The 22,370-nt window shown below is 40.3% G+C and overlaps 1 protein-coding gene across 1 annotated transcript in view; it reads left to right on the forward strand.

Annotated features, from left to right (window-relative positions):
• Nucleotides 1-22,370, forward strand: part of cacna2d3a (calcium channel, voltage-dependent, alpha 2/delta subunit 3a) — a 116,737-nt gene that overhangs the window by 30,913 nt on the left and 63,454 nt on the right. Inside the window, exon 4 of the mRNA XM_054609298.1 lies at nt 9,526-9,585. Within this exon, the coding sequence (XP_054465273.1) occupies nt 9,526-9,585 (60 nt within the window). The remainder of the gene's footprint in view (nt 1-9,525; nt 9,586-22,370) is intronic.

Raw genomic sequence — 22,370 nt, forward strand, 5'->3', positions numbered from 1 at the left:
TTTGCATTTCTTCGCAGCGTGATTTTGTTTGTGGTTGGATTGATCATTTTCACCGGAACCCAACCATCTCCCCACAAGGGAGACACAACTCTGCCAATCAGTATGTTTCGAGGTACACAGCGTGATGAACTGGGTTCCACAACGACAGTACTACCAGCTGAAAGCGTGTTCCCAGGAGGCAAGCGGCCCCACACAACGTGTTGACTCATGGGTTCGAGTGTCATGGCTTTTTTCAGTTTAACCGTTCCCACCTTGTCCGGAATTTCGTCTCCCCTCCATCTTTCCAAATTGGCTAGAAACCGAATAAAGTCGCTTGTCTCCTGTGTTTGAGCTGAATCAGGTTTACCCAAAATGCGCCAATAAGCCTCATTAGACTTAAATCTCCGTATGATTGGCTTAAGGAGATTTGTGCCAACTATCAGTTCATCCACCTGTCCATCAACGATCAAAACTGGGACAAGATAGTCAAAGTCAAAAATTTTGAGTTTCATTTCACAAATACCAACTGGTTCTGTCTGTTTCCCGCCGCAACTAATCAGGACAATGTCTGCAGAGGATATCGGATCACCACTCACCACCCCTGCATCCCTCAACTTTGGCACAATATCTGCACGCAGGGAAGTGGCCATCGACCCACTATCCAACATCCCCCTAATCTCCACACTGTCACCTGCCAACACAGTAGTGAAAAATAAACTATCACTTCTACCAACTCGCATTGTGTTCTGAAAAATTACTGTACTGTCTACTGGAGCTGACTCACAAGCAGCAGAAAACACTGACTGATTATCATCATCACTGGAGGGAACCCCATTTAGCTCCACCTTGCCCTCCGCCAAAGAAGAGCTATCTAGTTTTCCGACCTGTGAGAAACCTGGTTTGGATTTGCAGACTGCATGGGGACCGACTGAGTACAATTAGCACCGACATGCCCAGGCGAGTAGCATCTGAAACATAATCTGTCCATCCTGCAATGTGTGCTAGTGCTGTGATCAGAACTGCCGCAAACTTTACAGTCATGAGTGTACCTACGCATCTTATCCTGCGGCAGATTGCGAGCCACTTGAGCATTGCTAGACACAGTTCTCTCCAATAAACTCAAAACTCTGTCCATTGTATGGTTGTCATCACCAGAGAGAGCACGGCCAGACAAGGTCTGAAACCCTGATGAAGAAGCCCCACCCACATGTGCAGCACTGCCCCCACCCTCTGGACAGAGCGTCACTGCAACCTCTTTCTGAGATAATGTTTGAGTCCTACAATCCACTTGTACTTTATGGTAATTATCCAAGTGATCCTGTACCTCATGGGCACACCATTCACGTGGAGACTTTGTTTTAAAGATCAAGGCCAGTTCCTTATCAGGGCAATATCGAACAAACATAATAACTGCATGGCGGCTCAGGTCGGTAACAGGCTCACCTTTACTGACTAAACACTGTTCTGTCGCCTCAGCCGCTTTATTAAGTCTGATCCAGTAGTCCAAGGGGTTTTCCCCAGCAAGAGGCTGCACTGCGTATAAATCAGCCAGAGGCAAGTCAGAATGGACAATCTCTCCACAATGGCGTCTGAGCACACTATAGACCACATTGACATCGGTGACATTAGGATTGCTTCGAAGCCAAACTTTAGTGACATCCCTAGCCTTGCCCAATAATCTATTCATGACTTCCTCTATACAGTCAGACCCACTGTGTCCTTGCTTTGCTGAATAGTTCCGCATCAGCCCCTCCCACTCAGATACTGAATACTTATCAGAGCTATCCCCTCTGAAATAAGGCGGGACTGTAGCTTCCGAACGCAAAACCAAATTTAGCTTAGAAGCATCAATGACTGTAGTGCCACATTGATCAGGGTGAAGGACATGTTGAGGCTGGTTGGACGCCACACCAGGCGTTTGTTCTGGATTGACACTTTGTCGCAAACTAGCTTTGATAGATTCTCCAATCTGTATTCCAATTGACCTGATCAAGTCAGCTAACTGACTGGAAGATGCCTCTATACCAGAATCAGTCATCCTCTGAGGTGAAAAATCAACAGAAGAAATTTCTGGGGGAATGGTGGAGGTCCGTCTGCATTATCACTGAGCCTCACATGTCTGGACCCTTCAACAGCAGAATGGCTGGATCGTGACACAGCTGGGTTCTTTGGTGTCGACCTTAATAGAGGCGTATGCATCAAAACACCTCTGCCTCTTCCCACCCCCAGATTTCCCTCATCCTCAACTTTCTGTACAGTAATTGACTCCATACTTTCCCACACCCCAGAATCACAGTAAAACCTCTAACACAAGAAAGAAAAAAAAATCAGAAATTGAAATGACAGAGTACTCACACTTATAACACAACCGGAATGGACTATTAGTCTGTCTGATCCACTAGAAGGAATTGAGTCTCTTGAAACACTGAAACTAGAGTCCTCTCTGCAAACCGGTGAATCAGCGCACCACTGCAGTCAGCTCCCACAAACCGGTCGACGATACCCGACCATCCGGCAGCAGACACAGTAGGGTGATGATCAATCCCAGATTGCTCCGGTGACGAACTGCCAACCTCACCGATGGTTTACACTGCAGCAACGAAGGTGGTCAGCTCCAGCTGACCAGTCGACGGGTCACGGCACCAATTTGTAGTGTCTTTACTTCTGCGTTGTGAATGTATTTTCAAGACACACTTCAAATACATCTTTACAATTGTTTTTATTGTCTGTCCAGCAACAGCTAAACCGATAACAGGCTTTTCAGAGTTTGTCTTCCACACTGACCTCCAGCATATACCTGCAATTGTGGAAACAAAACAATGTCTGGATGAAGTGGCTGTTTGCTCATCGCCTTCCCAAGGGAGTCCAAGGCCCCACCCATGGAAGCGCGGGTAATGTCATTGCCAAAATAAAACTCCCACTCCACTTCCGCCAGTACTCGCCGACCCCCCCTTCAAAATAACAGTGTCTACTTTAGTAGCTGCGGGAATTTACTGTTATTCAATACATATAGCGCAACAACAAAATACTACTACTACATAGACATAAAATGAAAGTGAAGAAAGTGTGAAGAACGAGTAAATGTGTGAGAGAGGAGAATGGGACAGTCAGCAGAACTGCTGAGAACTTGTCAAGTATTGATTATTGGGACTTGGTGTTTCAAAAATCCCACACTAATCCCCTTCCTCTCTCGGTCTTTCCCTTTGTGTCTGTCTGTCCCCGAAGATCTGTGTTCTTGGCTGGTACCCAATCTAAATGTGCAAAACAGAGGAAGCAAAGTGTCAAAGAGCACTTTTCCATTTTGATGATGCTGCAACTCTTCCATGGCTGCTTTGACGATATTAATTGCTGTCCCTAGTGCTATTGATGGGCTGACCTGAGCCAATCCAACTCAGCCCAGCTCAGGCCTCGACGGATCAGACCTCTGGCAGAACCAAGACCCACAGGACATGCACTGATCCAGTGGGCCAAGGCTTAGTTAGCATTTCCTCTCACAACCTAGAAACAGCTATACACCTGACCAAGCAGAAGCATGCTAAATTATTCAAGTGCATTAATATAGCTATTTTTAAGGGTACAAACACATTTAAATGTGAGAAAAGGTGTCGACTTACTATCAACCAATGAAAACAGAGCTGATAAATGTAGCTCATCTAGATTTATTTGGGTAGCTTTTGGTAAGTTGTGTACTAAATAGCAACCCTGCTCTATGGTGCAACATGTTCAGATGTTCTCATCAAATTATAACTCAAAAAGATGAATACATGGAAAAAGAAACCAAAGTACAAATGCATGCTGAACCAACAGCACACAGCACCTCTGGGAGCGTTTTTAATGCGAGTTAGAGCTGGAGTTGACTGTGGTCTTGTTCTTGGCTACCTCGGGATAACATTCAGATTCAGGCCACTGCTCTCCCCTCCTCCTGGTGGAGGGAATGGGTTGAGGCAAGGCTTAATGTACTGCTCTAAAAAAAGTCCAAGACTTACACTTCCAGTCAATAATGTATGCGACCCCCAGTCCCCCCCTCCTCCTTTGCTTCGCTGGCAGCAGCCGTTAGCATAGCTCAGCTGTATGACAGCTTTCGCTAACTATCACGACTTTAGTGTTGCATTCATAATGGATGGACATTTGTTAAGGTCAGTGGCTTCAACCGTCAGGACACCACACAGCAAGTACGGCACGAGAACAATAAGCCAATCAAGTTGACAGCTTAATGAGGGGGATCATTTATGAACTTTTGAAAGTGTAAACAAGCTGAAGCCTTTGTCAGGCAGATCATAATCACAGGATGTCAGATAATGAAAGGGGGTAGATGAGTCCAAATGTCAGAGAAATGACTGGGTGGTTGGAAGGAGGCGGAATGAAAAATTATAGAATAGGAAAGGAAATTGTGTTTAATCGAGACATTGCTTCAACTTACACTATTAAGGAACTGGGGGAAGTCAGATGGGTCAGGACAAAATCTGATCAAAATCTGATCAAAATCTGATCAAAATCTTGATGCTAATTTCCTCTTCATATGCATCCTTTTTTCTGTTAATATGCATTATCTTAGCCAACCTGACAGCTCCAAAGGATCATAGAAAGTGCTTGAAAAGCAACAGGGGGCTAGATATTCATATGAAATAGTTCACAACACATTGTTTTCTGTGGTATGATTCAGGCTTAAAACAATTCAGCAAATAAAATGAGCCTGAGGAAATTAAGAGGAGACTGACCCGGACCAGATCAGTCAGGTCTGGTCTAATCAGGTTTGTGTTGTGAAGAGAGACCAGCAGAAATGCATCAGGGATCTGTAATCAGGTAGAGATGCCAGACTTTTCTTCTAGCGCTAACAAATCTAATCCAGTCACCACAGCAGGTCTTGTTAGCGCTGTGCGTTCAGCTTTTACCCTGTCAGCTGCAGTGAAGGCTTGTGAATGTGGACGTTGTGTGTGAGCGTGTTTTCAGGGAGACAAGAGGGCCTGCCTCTCTGACTGTGCCAGTTTAATTATTGCTGTCATCTCGTACCAAGCCCTCGCCTCGACAGAATGACTTGAGAAAAAAGTAATTTCCTCTCTCTTTGAAACTGCATCATACACTTTGGCAGGACCACCTATTGACAAAAAGACATGGCAGGCTCATTTGAATATATGCGAGACACACAAAAACACATGCAGACAGACCGCGCACACATTCGCGTATGCCCACAGTGACACAACGTACACACACAGACCACGTGGAGTTTTCATCCTGGTGATATGCTGGAATTGAAATTCACAGGAGTGAGCAGTACCTACTTATCTCTAATCTGTTTTTCCGATTTAAAAACTCCCTCCTACTATGCAAGTTATTTTTACCCTAGAGCTTTAACTCCCATCATCCTGCATGGTAAGTAACACTACATGAATTACAAGCCAGAAGAGATTATTCACAAGTGGGAATCAAGTGTTCAATAAAGATGAAATTATCTGTGACTATGTATGATGATGATGTAATGTTGAGTAATCATTAAAGCCAGTTGTTTCTCCTATGTTCACATATGGCATATTAATTGACTCACTTTTTTAGTCACACCAGAGGGAATTTACTCATTTTATGACGAGGCATTTTTTCAGACCGCCTAACAATTGCATATTTATTCAAAAGAAGTGAGGTTAACCACAATACCTCTATGAACACATTCATGGTCAAATGGAGGCATGTTCTATTACAGAGACCTGTGATTTGTCTTTCAGAAAAGTCATCTGCGTGTCTCCTTACTTACATTTCCATTGCAGGATTTGAACACACGTAAAGGTCCAACAGTGCTGCGAACCTTAATAAGTCAGAGGAAATGTTGTTAGCTAGCTTGCAACACAGTCTGTGACTGTATGAACAAAATACTATATATAAGGATCTTTATATTTAAAGATCTATATCATGGAAAGTTAAAGTTAATTCCCGAGCCTCCAGCTATGCCACTTCTTCATTCGGAGCAGCTGTCAATCATGAGGTCACACTCTTTTATAGCATGAAATTTCTTATTAAAACCAAACTTATTAGAAAAAAAGTCTACTAAAGAAACATACATCAATGTGATAAAAACTACTTAAAATGACAGAAACCATCTTGACATCTTGCAAGATGTTTTGACTTAATTGTTGGGGAGCTGTCATGTCGTCCATTTTTATATAAACACACACATGTACATGCATCAAATTCAATCAGATTCCATCACACACATTAAAATACTTTCTCTCTCACTCACTGATTGACATTTGCAAAAGTGGCTGCATGACAGAATTGTTCAAAGGGCTAATATCTTAACACGTGTCAGTTGAGAAAAACACTAACACTCAAGCACACGCAAACACACACCCACACCCACACACACACACACCCACACCCACACCCACACCGTCACCCACTCACAAAGGCTCGAAATGTGATTCTATCGACAACAGCTTCACAGGCAGCGTCTGACATTTCGCTGGGAGTGTGAGGCTAAGCGCCCAGACCTTTAGAGAATGCTCTCATTTCTCTCTCATCCTCCCTTTATTCCAGCGTCCTTATCTTTGTTTGTTCCTCGAGCATGCTTTGTTTTGGATTTCCATTAGATGCACCTGCCTGAGGTTTTTTGTGGTGCCTTTCAATGCCCGGATGCACCCATGCTCTCACATAGGCATGAGAGTTTGTGATTCTAAAAAAGATCCAAAGAAGTCCAGGCCCGAGAGGACACAGAGGCATTCACTCTGTCATCTTGTTTTTCTCTCTCAGCCAATCAGACCAGGAAGGAAGCAGAATGTATTCATAAATTTATAGCCGAACAGAACCAAGCACAGATTGATATGCAACAATATGCAATGGCCAGGTGTGTTGCTATGGTGAAGAAAATGATTGGCCAGGCTCTAGATTACAGTGTCCACTTCCCAAAACAGCCTGCCTGCACACACAGCAGCAGCAGCAGCACAACACGCACACACAGACTCACACATGGCTGATATAAGCCGGCTGATTGCAGTAGTTTTACGGGGTAAAGCTATTTGAATGGAAATCCGAAATGGAAGTGCATTACCAAAACTCATAGACACCAGGACCAGCTGTGAATGAGAGAAATTACTTGCTAATAGAACACACCATGCACATCACAGATGGAAGTTGAAAGAAGTGCTTGTGTGTGTATGTGAGATGCCTGAAGCTGTAACTCAGGGACCAAAAACCTTCCACCAGGTCCTTCACCTTCGGCCTGTTTTTATTTCTGCTATATGCCAGTCATTAATACCCTAGACTTTTTTTATTGGGTACAAATTCCCCATAGACCATAGACATGAGGCACTGGCACAGTTACATTAACCCTCAAGGCTGTGTCCTCAGTTCCTTATACAAATGACTGTATCAGCCCCCATCACCACATTTTTACTTCACATACTCGCTATATAAAGTGTCATACTTTGACCACTCAGTGACAATAACTCTGTTACAGCCTTACAACACTCAATTTCCCAATTCACACAATGATGCCCAAAAAACTACCTCAAGCTAAATAGTGACAAAACAAAAGAACTAGTCTCTGACACATAAAACAACAGTGGACACGACCCCACTGATGACACACCGTTTGTTTTGTTCAGTCATAAGCATACAGCCCTGGTGTAAATTCCGGCAAAAATTGAACAAAAATGAAAGGCGGATATGCCAATCCACTTTTTAAAACTATAACAAAGCCACCTTTACCCCTCCTTACAACGAAAAACCATAGCTGCTGTGCGCCACCTGCATCAAATTAGTCCTCCACTTAAGTAGACTACAACGGGCTAACCACAGTGCATCTCATTAGCCACCAAATGGAGCCAACACCCACTTCCATCCACAGCAAGACAGTTGAAGAGGTCAAGTGCTTCAAATCAATGACTCATTATATACAATAAACTTAGTTTGATTACCCCACTGCTGTCCATAAACGATCCCAGCAAGGACTCCATGTCATATATGCAAACGCTCTATGAGAACTCTCTATTACACCTCATCTCCTGTCGTTTTGCAAAAACATGACCTCCCCTCAATCTTTCAAACATGATCGACAGAGCCGTAACACGCCTGTGGCACTCACAATAGCAATTGACTTTCTGGTGTTAAATACAGGACTTAAAAATGGACAAGAGCTTGCTTTGAGTGGAGCTTTCTCCCTGAACAAACTGCCTTGTTGACGCTGTTTGGAAAGCTCAAGACTGAATGCATATGGTTAAGGTTCTTACAACTGTAGGTTAGGATGCAGGCATGGGCTTGAATGTGTATGTATACAGTTTATGCGACCAAGTGTATATTTGATCTGTTGTGTAACTTTTATGTTGCTGTGTGGAATATGTACAGATTGTGAAAACCAATCTTCCACATATGCACACATATTCCATATGAAATGATTAATCAATTAGAAAAAGCGACATGGAGGGGACAACAGCTGCATGTCATTGTGCTATCCTGTATTGTATAATGAAGATAAAACCTGAAAGAGAAAATAATCAACAAGTGGAACAAACACAGGCTCTGTCTTTTCAGGAATGCTGCTCTTTTTTGCTGTTTTATATAAATGTGAAGGGTTAGTTTGACAATCGATATATGAAGATGTCCAACGGCCTCTGGAAATTCGTTTTTTGGTAATTATTTTTACCAAAAATACAAAATTATTTTCTGACATTTTAAAAATAATTTGCATGCTAAACAATTAGATTATTATTTAAATAACAAGTAAAAGTATCACTAACTGAAGCCCATATATTAACTTTCAGTCACATTTACACAACACACACTTAGTGTTGCACTCATAACATGCAATCATTTATTTGTTTGGATGCATTGGTTATTGAGTTATTTTTATGTTTTGAATAACACATTGTTCTCCCAAAACCATCCATAAACTGTTAGAAAAAGGATTATATTATGCTGCAATACTTCTCTCTCCTGTTTTCCACTGCACAATAAATGCAAGTCTTAAAGCAATGACAACTTTATGCTACAAACTTACATTTCTCCCTCATCATTTTTCATTTGAGAATGATGACCGTGATTGCCTGCTTTTGACAAAAAGATTTTTCAAAAGATGATGGTTCCTGTTAGAGAGAGAGAGAGAGAGAGTAAGAGTGCAAAATGTTCACTCAAATGGACAAAGCGGACGATAGCAGCAAGAGGGTGATGATAGAGCGAGTTTATTTCATGTCGTTGAGTGCATGAGAGAGAGAAAAAGAGAGTGCATGTGTTAAACAGCATGAACTGGTGATGGAGTTTGTTGCGATGGTGTCCAAAGAACCCGAGGCAGTCATTACCTCTACTGCTGGACCCTTTAGGAAAATAGGCTCTTTTCAGAGCTGGCCAAATGTCTGTCCTCTATCTGTATATTTATGTGTGCGTATGTGTATGTGTGTTTGTCTGTCTTGAGGACTTGCTGTGTTGCTCTAGATCTAAGGGGTACTTATAAAGCCAGTCATAAAGCTACTTTCTGTAGGGGCTGCTTCGCAGCCTGTTATTATTTGACCCACTAATCAATTCACTTTTATACTAAGAGGTTTTTTTCCTCTTCCACTCTTGTAGAGACTGGTGGAAGCGGCAGAGGAAGCCCACCTGCAGCACGAGGAGGATCCAGACCTACAGGTATGTGATTGTGTGCGGGCTACAGTTTATTCTGACAACACACACACATTATTACAATCAAGATGTTCATTCCCTGTTCTTGTAAGCTCATTAATTAAATCATGCTGAAAATAATTTATCCTTCAGAGGCCATTGCTTCTGTGATTGGACCCCAGTGAGAGAAAAGGTTCAGCGAATGACAAGGGCCTCTGTAAACACTACCGAGGAGAGGCAGGGGGAAAAGGCATTAGGAATCTTGTTCTGCAGTCTGTTTCGCTTTACTAGGCTCAACAGTCTTTTCTCTTTTAAAAGCTTGTGTTTCTCAACATCTCTCTGTAATCATTCTGTCAAACAAACATGCATACAAAGAACATTTTTCAGTTTTTTTTTTAATTGAACAAGGGAAAGAATCCACCTTTCTCTTCAACATCTGTTAGGGATCACTTACTGTGGATTTATGTGTCCATCTTGTTGATGATTTTACATTCTGTCGTAACTGAACAAAATCCTAGACAATGAGATGTTACAATGAGCCAGTTCTAGCAAACAGACTTAATAGACAGGTTTCTGAGCAACGTCTTCAGTGAGATGTGCACACATGCAGGGGGTAGAAAACAAATCAGAGTGGATTAGAGCTCATGAGGAGATCAAGAGTAGGTTTTTTTATGCCATGAACGGCACTAATCGCAAAGTAAAGTGTTTTTTTATGCTAAGAAAGAAGCCTCCCTGTTAGCTCAGCGTGTAGAATTATCTATTAGCATCTGGATTTTATATGGTACAAAGTATTGGAAGGCGGTGGATACTTTTTGCACGGATGCTAACAAAAACCCTCTCTTTAATGTTTAACACAGCTCAAACATTTACCGCTCTGTGATCAACGCTTTGTTCATCAGTTGATGTTAATTTTCAGTTTGTGCCAAAAAAAGTTTGAGGATTGGTGCCACAAACAGATTTACCCCTAAACAGTCATTTTTATTTATCTCTAAATACTGAATGGAATAGTATTTATGTACCAGTGTTAACAAGAGTTTGTACATTAGCTCACTCTGTCAGGTCATGTTTGACTGCACTCTACCCCATGAGATGATGTTAGGGGTATTGTAGTCCGAATCCTGAGTCTCAGTACCGTTCAGTTAAGGCATAATGATTGCACCTACAGATGTATAATAATATTTTATAAAGATTAAATTGTATTTGCGGAGCATCTTACATATTTTGTCAGAGGTGAAACAATTAATCCAGAATTTACTCATTGACCCACACATTGAGTCTGAATCATAAACCACAAATTATTATGGTATTATATCACTGTTATTTTCCTACACAAAAATTCAGCTAAATTTTAAACTTCTCCCCAGGAGTTCCACCCTCATTTCTGCAGACTTGGGCAAATGCATTTTGCTAATCATATCAGCATACACACCCCAAACCCAGCCTCCGCTCTCATGGTTCTGCCTCAAATCCATTTGAGCAGCTTTAATTTTTAGAGTGCAGCTTTGTAGTTTTTGTGTGTGTGTGTGTGTGTGTGTGTGTGTGTGTTCGTGTGCGTTTATGTGTGTGTGAGAGAGAGAGAGAGTGAGTGTGTGAGCCAAACAGAGGGAAACAGTGCACTCTCACTTTCGCCCTGAGTTTGCCGTGCATCATGCACATCTCAGAACAGAGTTTATTAAAGTAGGAGGAGCAACAGAAGAAACTTGAGTGTTAAAAAGGAAATGTGATGCTAAGCCGACTTGGGAGCATTTGCTGCTAAACTACTTATAAAGTGTGTGGCGTGAGTGTTATGTGTGCCAGAGTTTCTGCCTGTGGCGGTGAGTATGTGTTTACTCTGACAGCTCTTTAAGACATTATAGAGAATGCCCTGTGGTTTTCTGCTGTCATGGGCCATTAAGATGGATCAATTGCTAAATTTAAGCACCTGTCCAGCTCTGAATGTTCCTTTCATAGTACCCGTTTCCTTTCCTTATTCTGTAACCTGTTTGATTCTCCATTTGCTGCTTAATTTCCTCATCCGTGTTTTAAAGGAAACACTGTACCACTTAACAATGCTTTAAAGAGGAGCAAGACTTGGCATAAGTGTGCCTTTTTTGTATGGATTGTGCATCATTTTTGTTATCTAACCTAGATAACTAGAACAGTTAATCGACTGAAAATAAATCAGCAACTATTTTAATAATGAATTAATTGTTTAGAAGGTGATTAAAAAAAGCTTCAGGCTTATAGATAACGCAACATCAGATTGAAATAATCTATTGACATTTTCTGCAGCTGTTGTGTGTTTGATGTATGAAAAAATAAGCTGCTGTTCCTAACAGAGTTTAAGATCATAAGAATCAGCAAGTGCTTCTGTCAAGACAATTTTGCACAGAAAAGTAAATAAAAAATATCCGACTATAGACCACACTGCATAGTAACAAAAATATATATTTTAAGAATGTGTGCAATGTCAGCCTCCCTTTCTTGTGTCTACCAATCGTGTTTGCGTCACCTTCACAATCACCCACAGCTGATTGCAACAAGTACACTCTGGGTCTGAACACCATTATTGAACATGTATATCACCAGCTGAAGCAACAGCCACACCAGGATATCAGCCTGCAAAGGGAATTGCTACATTTTATCACAAGATTACTTTTTGTGTGTGTATATGTTTATAAGGAGACTTCCAGCTATTGTTGGGCTGAGTGTAGACTCTCTCTGTCGTCCAGACACTCATTCAACATAACACACACTACAATATAACAACGGGTTGCTCAGTGAAAAGCAAATTCTGAGATTTTGCCTGTTGCAACTACCCATGCAAGTGGAGTAGACGAATATATATAGTTCCCTGTACATGTATTATAAAGGAGGAGTGTACTGCATAGTTTGATGCATCTTACTTTATCTGCACTTGTGTGTGTGTGTTGATGTTGTTGCATGTAAACAAAACTACTTCCATAGATATGTACTTGTGTTTGTGATACACATTCTGGTGGACATGTGCTTTTGCATCTGCATGTGTGTGTCATTTGTGGACATTTGTCTGTGTGTTTGTGTTTTCATATGCTGCTTTAGGGGCAGTGACATTGTGTGGGCTCACAGCTGTGCTTTACTCCAGTAGTTACTTGGCAGTGAAGATGAGATGAGCCCAGCAAAGTGAGAGTCTCTTTGTTTCAGCTTTAATGACACAGCTCCAGAGCTGATAATGGCTGATAGAGAGCCTATACTGTAGGGTCTCACAATATCCAGGACAGAGAGAGAAGCCATTCTCAAGCCAAAATACCTCCATACAAGATATTTTTATCAACATACCTGTTTTATATATTTAGTATACCAAAAATGTGGGATAAGGAAGTTGGAAGAGGGAGGAAAAGATAAGGAGGACAAAAATTGATGATGATAATTACAATTACATGTACCTGCCAGATGCTTGTTGGCATGGTGTGTGACCACAGTAATAGAATCTAATCTAATCAGAGATTAATGTAATGGCGGATGCAGTTGGTGTATGATGCAGTGTAACTTCATTACAGAGCTTAATTTCAAAACCAGGAAGACTCCTAATACAGAGGTGGTTGGTGGGGTACAGAGAGCAAAACAAGTCAGGGAACAAAATCAAACCACAGAGCCCATTGCCTATAGGACCTTACTGTATAGTACAGGTTTTCATTAGCCAAACTCATTTAAGCACACTTCGCAAAGGCATTGTTTTTTAACAGGGAGTCCTTAGTATAATATGAAGAAAATATAGAAAAAACCTCTCATCCACATCATAACCTCATTGTCAGTTTTGTCTTCATCATATTACTGTACTGTACTGGTCACACTACAAATAACCCCTCAAACATTCACAACTGGTAAGAAAAAACATATGTTTAGCTTTTAAATTTTTACCAAACAAATGCTCCTACTGAGTATGCTCTCATCCTCTCCATCCATTCTCTCCCTAATCATTTTGGCCACCTGTGCTGCTGTTATCACCACCCTGCTGATCCACTGAAGGGAGTTGGGCTTGCTTAGGGTCAAAAGTTTTGCTTATTTAAGCGATTAACAAGTAACATCAATGGGAAATAACTGAATGGTAGACTCCTTGCATCAGGAAACGGAAATGGAAATGGATAGAAAGTTCTTGATAGTCCCTGGCAAAATAAATGTAAGAGGTTCTGCATCATGTTCCGACATCCGCCACAGATTAATCCCTGCTTCACCAGCTCGGCCATCGTAGTAATAATAACGGATTGTCTTAGCCTGGCAATTGTTCAGCATCCATGTTAGCGTGCGCATGTTAGTGTGTTTGTGTGTGCCTCGGTGTCTCAGTCTATATGTGTGTGTGTGTATTTATCCTTAGTTAAGGTGTTTTTTTTAGCACCGCTAGGCAAATTATGTTGCATCTATTCATTTTTCATTGCTTACTGTTTGAATTGCTCAAGCATAAAATTAAATGCTTGAACATTCTTTAGCTGCGTTCACAAACTGCTGTCGATTTTATTTTGTTGCAATTCACATGTCATGCATTAATATGACAATGAATATGCATGTACAATTTTGTGAGGACTGTATGTGTACACCTGTGTAGGTGTGTGTGTTTCTGTCTGTATCTGTACAGCTCTCATGGTGGCATTTCTAAAAGTGCCTTTTACTGCAGAACATGGTGAATAGATGGTAATTATCACCAGCTGTGCTAAAAATACCACTTCCACGCTGTAGGGTGAAACCTCCTCCATCACTATTCGGGGGTTTATTATAAAATGTTTGCGTGTTTTTTTTTTGCTACTGGATACATATTTGGCTGGCAGCGGTTTGATAGGAATTTCCTTATCTATCCTTTCCAGAGCTCTTCGGCGTCCATGTGAAATTGGCACGGTAATCTGCTGCGATTTTCCTCCCTTGCTCTTTTACCCGCACTGCTCATGTACTGTAAATAGGAAGGAAGAGAGTAGTCTCCCATGCCCTCTGCAGCCAATGAAATCCTTCCTTGGAGGTTGGAGACAAACAGTCAATTGCCACTGATGTTGACTGAAAATGTAGCCCCAGTCTGGAGCAAGTAAGGGGGAGAAATATTTAATCTTTCTCTTTTTCTCTCTCTCATTTGTTCTCATATTCCCCTGTCTGGGGTATTACCATAGAGTACGGAGAGGTTGCCACATGCTTGTTGATTGGCCAATTTGCATATCTTACAACTGGCAAAAAATATTTGCCCTAACTTTGTGTGTCTGTGTATCCAGAGTATCCTCACTGTCCAGTGCCAGGCAAGGCCAGTGATGCGAGGATGGGATTTTTAAGCAACTTATTCTAGAGTTGGCCTTCACTGTCCAATGTATAATGCACAAATACAACACACATACTGGTCGTCAACTCCAGACACAAAGCATCTCAAGGTACCTTTGTCTATAATATCAGAGAAAAGCCTTCAAACAGGTTCCCATACAAAGAGATAGAGTGCTACCTATAAAAACATTGACCTTGACAAGCATCTGGAAAGCTGCTTTGAAAGGAAGAATCTGTTTCAGAAGAAAGAGATCTTTTATGAGAGATAAAGATAAAATATTCCCATACACTGTCAGCATTTGCTTAGCAGTTTATTGCAACAATGTCTAGACCTCAGAATTTGTATCAAGCAGCAAGAATTGGAACAAAATAAAATCAATAGGAAGTGGTGGAAGGTGAAAAAATCAATAATGTATCTACAAATAACCCTTTAACCATTTTCTATCTTATTTTTGATTGTCTTGCAGTAAAACCAAACTACCAATACACTTCCAGAAAACTAGTTCTGGCAGACAATTAGATTTAAATCTTGACATCAAACAGTTACATATAGTTATGAAGCAACCTGGTGGCCACATAACAATCAGAGCTAACAGTATTTTATATACACCTTACAGAAGCTTTGGGAAGAAAAACTGAAAGGTCAGGTAGGAGCAGGAAAGTTCAGTCTTACCTGACATTACTTACCTGATTTTTAGTCTCACTTCAAAATTAGGTTTTGAGTCTAGAGAGGCTCTGAAGAAATAAGTACCAAGATATGAAATTAATTATGAATTCCCTTTGGACAGAGAACCCTGGCTGCTTACACACAGATGTGGTGGATAGCGCTAATATGGGATTTAAATTGTTTCTTACCAAAATACTACTTAAGGTCATTACAAGAAATTCACACACTCTTTCTGCAAAATCTTTTTAGGTGCATAAGGAGCATTTTAGCCTCACTTGGCTGCTTTAGATTTTAGTCATATAATTCTCAGAGTGGGTGAAGTTTAAGATGCATGAAGAAGGATTTTAAACAGCATATGAACCCCTACTTGACCTTTCCTTCAAGTTTTTTACTTAATCTGCTGTCTTGTTTACTCACTGATTACCTGTATCTGTGCCCGCTGGTTGTTTTCCAGTCACATTTCCACACTCTGGGAATGGTGTTTTCCCCTTTCCCAACCGTGAAGAAAGAGAGCAAGGAGGTGGGTGAATGGAGTAGAGCCGAAGTGGAGATAAGAGTTTAAAGTGAACACCAGAGGGTGGAGCGTCACGGTCAACCCCACGCTTCTCATGAGGTCTCCTCTCTGCTTTCCCCTTGAGGCTGTTGACTCACTGTGCAGCAAGAGCACTTATCAAAACCAACAGGAGTGTTTGTATTTGTTTGTGAGCATGTGGGTCACACACTGTATGTGCATTACTGGTTGGACATATGATGCTTAACTGTATAGGTGCTCCTCTGTGAGACAAATGGGACTCTGCCCACTGCCATTATGCTTTTAATGCAGTGGGTGTGTCTTTTTCATATTTATTTATATTTTTTCATAGCCATAACTAAGGCTTTGGACGGGCATATAACAGTCCTGCAACAGATACAGATACCAGATTTGATTCCTTTTTTTCTTAGGGCATTTCACTTATTGATTGCTGTTGGGATGTAAATAGAATTTTAACAAATGTTACAAAAAATGTTTGTAATATAAATGACCCAATAGGAAGACAAAAACACGCAGGGACGCACCAACGCGTTCATGTGAATTCAGTCTGATTGGTCAAAGTGTACATGAGCGGTATTTTGGGTGCGGCCCACAGAGGCGAAACACGCAGGCACTTCACCTACCTAGCATTAATATATTTGCGCATTGACATTGTGCATCAACAATAGCCGCTCAACTCAATGCTTGCAGGGAAATAGCAGTATTTAAAGTCAACATCAAGTGTGTTCCTCACTGTTAAACCTTCTTGCACAAGTCTCAGTCAGTCCTCACCAACACACTCTGACCAGTCTGTTGAAAACAGTGAATTGCATATCCACAAGGCACTGAAGCAGATTTATTTATGTAGCATACTTCCAACTGAGGCTGTTTCAAAGTGTTTAATTATAATTTAATGTAATCAACATACATTAACATAAGATATATTATTTTTAAAAGACGTCCAAAGTGCTTTACATAAAATAAATAGCTCGGATGAATGTAAAGAGAGTGTTTAAGAAAACATACAAATGTAGTGGAAAGCATGATCAAGATAAGATACAGTTACAGAATACATTAAAGTGATTAAACAAACCTAAGGAGATTACACTTGCTTCATCTAAAGAAGTAAAAGTCTTAGTAGAGTCTTTGAAGATTTTACATGCTTACTCTCAACCCATCACAGTATTTTGTGCATTCTATTTCTTTATAAGCTTCTTCTTATCTTTGAATTCTGCTTTTTTTTAAACTCTGTTTAATGACTAAATTAATATGCATTACTTCCTTTCTGCTCTCACTGAGTGCTTTGTTTAGACATCAAAATTACAAGATAAATGAATTTAAAAAATGGTTAATTATATGATAATAATGTTACTATCATTTATGATCAATTTTTGTTGTTAAAATTGTACATATAACACCTTAAATCTATCATCCTTTGGGCTTATGTGTTGAAGTAGAACTGAAATATGCTCCAATGTTTACCTTCAGTAAACCATCCTCGTCCTCTCCCTCTCTGTCTCCACCACACTGAGTGAGTGGGTGCTGATGGTACATGTGCAATCTCTCAACGTACTGTAATGCACTGCAACGTTAAAGCTCAGGTTGTTAACACCAGGATCAGGGACTGCATTAGTGGCACCAGGCACTCCTTCACTGCAATGCTGGAACGGCATAATTTACCTACTCAACACATACACCCACACTTGGACACACACACACATGCCACACAATCTGTACACACAGTCTCAGGGGAGCAGACACAGATGCTAACACACCCACATATACACACACTATGGTTTGCCCCTGCCGCAATTCACACACCCACTCTAACTCCCACACTATTGAAACTCAAAAGCTGATGGGTGCAATTTTAATCAAAATTAAAAGCCACATGCTGTGAATTTAAATAAGTCTATTAGCAGACTCATTAACAGTTGTTTGTTTTATTTTTTTTACTTGACTTGGTATTCTCTATTCTTTTAACAGCTGAGGCCTCTGGTGGCGTTTCTTCTTGTCTTTGCCTTTTCTCTCAATGTCTTTTAAGACATCTACTTTGGGAATAGAGAACTTCTGCACATCCTAATTTTTTATCTACATTATTAGCTGTGGTATTCTGTCTTGGATTTTGAGATAGTCACTGCCATTATCAAACTTGGTTGTGTGCATGTGTGTGTGTATGTGTGTGTGCGTGTGTGTGCGCACGGGTACATACACAGAATGTACAAGTCTGCATATGTTTTTTTGTTGTTGTTTTATTTTACATATTTGACCAATTCATTTTGGAGCTATTCTACTGTCTGCATTTGAACAAAGAAAAAAAGCAACAGTTGTTGGAAATTGCTTTTATTTAGGAATTGAGGTTTATCTCATTTTCCTGTTCCATCTATCGGACCGACGGAGAGGAAAGATGGAGCAAAGCCAGCAAGATGGAAGAGACAAACGCATGGAAAGAATTGGCTAGACTGAGACAACCTGCGATTGCAACAATGGTCTCATATATAGAGCTGATCACAATCTAACCATGCTAATGAGAGCTGTGTGCATGAGAGAGCAGATCCGTGTTGAATCCCTGGAAGAGACGGAGGGTGGTGAGGAGCTTGATGAGGATTGCATACAGCTCATGAACAATGGGTAGAAGGAAACAGGCTGAGCCAGAAAAGGAAAGGGATAAATCATGTTGGGAGGGTGAGACAGAGGAAGTGATAGGGAGAATGATAGAACAGGTACTAATAAATCAGATTATTAATTTTAATTAATTAATAATATTAATTCTTAATTCTCTTTCTGTCAGATTATGACAGAAAGGTCTTGTCTGCTGCAGGTGCTGTTGGCTCTGCCTCTGTTTACCATGTGTTAGTGTGTGTGTGTGTGTGTGTGTGTCTGTGTGTCTGTGTGTCAGTGTGTCATAGTTTGCGCGAGTAAATCTTGTTTAAACCAATTTTGAGGTATCCTAATTTTCACTCACTGTGTTACGTTGAGGTCAAATTGAGTATTTTTTTGTCCCTCTGCACTGGAAGTTTTTCTGTTTCCAACAAGCAAGTCTGACAACTTCTCACTCATGACACATGAAAAAATGTTCCGCAGCTCCCTGTAGCTCCATTTCGCTCGTTACACCTTTACAGCTTTTCAAATTTAGCCAAAGACATGAAGAATTAATCACATATTAAAACCAATACAGCACTTACATAGGTAAGAAGTACTAAAGGGCAGAGGTGGAAGAAGTGCTCTGATATTTAATGTAAGTAAACATAATAATACAACAGTGTAGAAATACACTCTGTTAGTCCTGCATTCAAAATACTCCTTAAGTAAAAGTACTTAAGTATTAACATCAAAATATGCTTAAAGTACCGAAAGTAAAGGTGCTCATTATTCAGAATGGTCAATGTGAAAAAATATATATTATGTAATTTGAATTAAATGATTGATGTGTTAATGTGTACACCACTTAAATGTTGCAGCTGGTAAAGGTGGGGCCAATTTCAGCAATTTTTGATGTAGCCGGGTTGCTTAATCTATAATAACTCATCATCATTTATGACTTGATTTATTTTTTGTGTTAATTATCTGAATTTGCAAAATAGCTGGTAACCAATGTCAAATGAATGTAGTGCAGTACAAGTAAAGCAGGCCACTTGGTTTCCAACATGTATGTAGAGTAGAAGTACAAAGTAGAATAAAATGGAAATACTCAAATAAAATACAAATACCTCAAAATTTAAGTACAATAGTTAAGTATATGCACATGGTTACTTTCCACCATTGCTAAAGGGCACATTTTTAGTTGGAGGTACTGATTCTGTAGAAATTGCATGATTGTCAAACGTGTATTATTTGCATGTGTGTTTTGTGGGGATATCTTCGGACTGGAGTATAACATACTGAGAGAGACCTTCAGAGTTTGTGAAGGTGATAATCGGGTGTAAATGTGTCTGACTCTGGACACCGTGGCCCTCTTTGGCAGGGAATAAAGATACAGTTGCCAGCGGTAGGGAGGTCATGTCCAGAGGAAGCTAAAGACAGGTGTATAGGACACAAGCAGTTCTCTGCAATTGAGGAACATTGCCAGAATTTCCCACTGCCTGAAGGTCGTCATTCCTGCAACCTCACCAGATTCTATGAGGCACTCACTTTATTTATCACAGTTCAAGGTGCTTGCTTGAGCTAACAAAAACATTACAAAAATGAACACAACACTGGCATGTTATCTCCTTAAAAGTTGATATGGCAAACTTGTTAACAAGCAGCTGCCTCTTTACCCATTCAGATGATACAGAGTAACGTTAGCAATGATTTGGAGTCGTGCTGGCAAATATAAGTCTAATACTCACTCTGCTTTTAGCTCTGTTTTTGGTCTCCACTAACTCTTGAGGGAAATATTTTGTCCTCTGATGACAAATACTCCAATATGTTCACCAGCTAGTTGTTAACTTTGTCCGTCTGCTGTTTATTGCTGGACAAGTAGCTTACAGTGGAGCCGTTTTTCCAAAACAACTTCCAAAACTACGCCTTGAGAGCAGTGAGACTGAACCAGAACAGTGAGGCTGTAGCCTAGAAAACTACTGTAGCTAAAAGAAGCTATGATACTCAGAGGAGAACTGCAGAGTATGTTGATGATTATCTGTGCACCAATGAGCATTCAATTCTCACACACAAGTAGTTTCCTGTGATCATGTGATCCATTGTTGGTATAAAAATGTGACTAAAGCTGCTTTAAAGTAACCAAATGTGTCACCTAGTTAGCTATTTGACCCCCTCTCTAGCCTCTTGGTGTCCTTTTCTTTCCTTTCCTTTGGGCCAGTCCTATTGTGTTCTATAATTTCTTATTCTGTCTTTATGCCTTTTTGTATTATATATTATTATATATCCTATTCTATCATTTCGTCCTCGTCTGTCTTGTCCCATCTTATCCTATCGTCCTGTGCAAAGCCTATTATCTATATTTTCTCCTTTCTTCTCCTCTCTCCTCTTGCTCTTGTGCCTCCATTCTTTGCCTCTTCTCCCTTTCAACGACTTCCTCTTCTCCTCTTCACTTTAAAATGATGTAGTTAAAGACTACAGATATAGTAAAAGCTTTTTAAAACCGATGTCTTGCTTTTATGTTGATGTTTCTTGCTCCGTAAATTCTATTTCATGGCTTTTTCGTTTTTTGTTACTGTCCTGCCTGTTTTATATATTGTAAAGCACTTTAACTTTTCCTTTGAATATTAATCCCTACTTACTTACTTACTTACTTACTTACTTACTTACTTACTTACTTACAAGAAGTTCCACTGTCAGTGCTGACCTCTCAGATTATAACTAGACATCTAAAAGAAAATATGAAATTTCACTCTGACATCCTTGTTATTTAATGTAGTACACAAGGTTGAAGTGGTTCCCCAAATCAACACAGCAAAACACTTTTTGTGTTTGTCTATGAGTCTCACTATGACATTGTACTCTTTGGCCTTCTCAACCTGCTAATTTTTAGAATGAGTATATTTTTTTTGTTTTGTCACTCATAACAAAAAAACTACTTTGGAAAACATACTGTATTTCAATTTGAGAGAAGGAGGAAAAGAAGGAGGGAAAATATACGCAGAAATATGCAGAACTGTGTTCCCTCACCTTGAAATGTCAGTGTTCCCCTTGATAAAAGGCTAATAAGCCTAATCAGGCCTGATTAATTACAATGATAGGCCCTGCTCTTGCTAGCCTATTTGATGGCTTTATCTGTGTTTTGCAGCGGGCGGAGGCTATGATGGTGTTCCTCAGGAGGAGCTTGAAAGATTTAGCCTAAGTGAAGGTTACTGGTGCTTGAAAACAGAGGGTGGAGTGATGGGGAGGTTTACTGTTGTCATACAGAGGAAAGAGTCTACCGAAGTGACAAAACAATATAATATGTCTGAGGGCTTGTGTCTGGATTTGGGGATGGAAAGGAAAGGTTAAGTGACTTTTAAATGTGTACTCTACTCTGTTTTCTCTGCCCCGAAATCACTGTGTACTTGGACCTGCAGTCTTGTCAGTCTCTGAAAAATCAAGTCCAGAGAGTGTCTGTCCCCCTCTGAATGATAACACATGTACTGAGGCTTTGTGTTGGACTCTTGAGAATGCCAATTCATTTTCCTCAGAGGCCCTTTGCAAATCCTATTCTCTTGGTCATTACAAGAGAAATCAATGTGGCCTTAGGCCATGTAATCACCACCATTCACCTGGACAATGGATGGAACTGCTGCTGCTGCCATTGCTACTGACAGTAACAACAGTAAAATACATTTTTATAAGAAAGGTTGTTCACTTGTTATCCTAAACACCTACATAAGTGAAATTTTGTTGTAGATAATAATTATGTATTCATGATAATCAATCCATCCATTACATCCAGTACACACTAGTCAG

Source organism: Anoplopoma fimbria, chromosome 12 (assembly GCF_027596085.1).
Source record: "Anoplopoma fimbria isolate UVic2021 breed Golden Eagle Sablefish chromosome 12, Afim_UVic_2022, whole genome shotgun sequence".
Classification (NCBI taxonomy): domain Eukaryota; kingdom Metazoa; phylum Chordata; class Actinopteri; order Perciformes; family Anoplopomatidae; genus Anoplopoma; species Anoplopoma fimbria.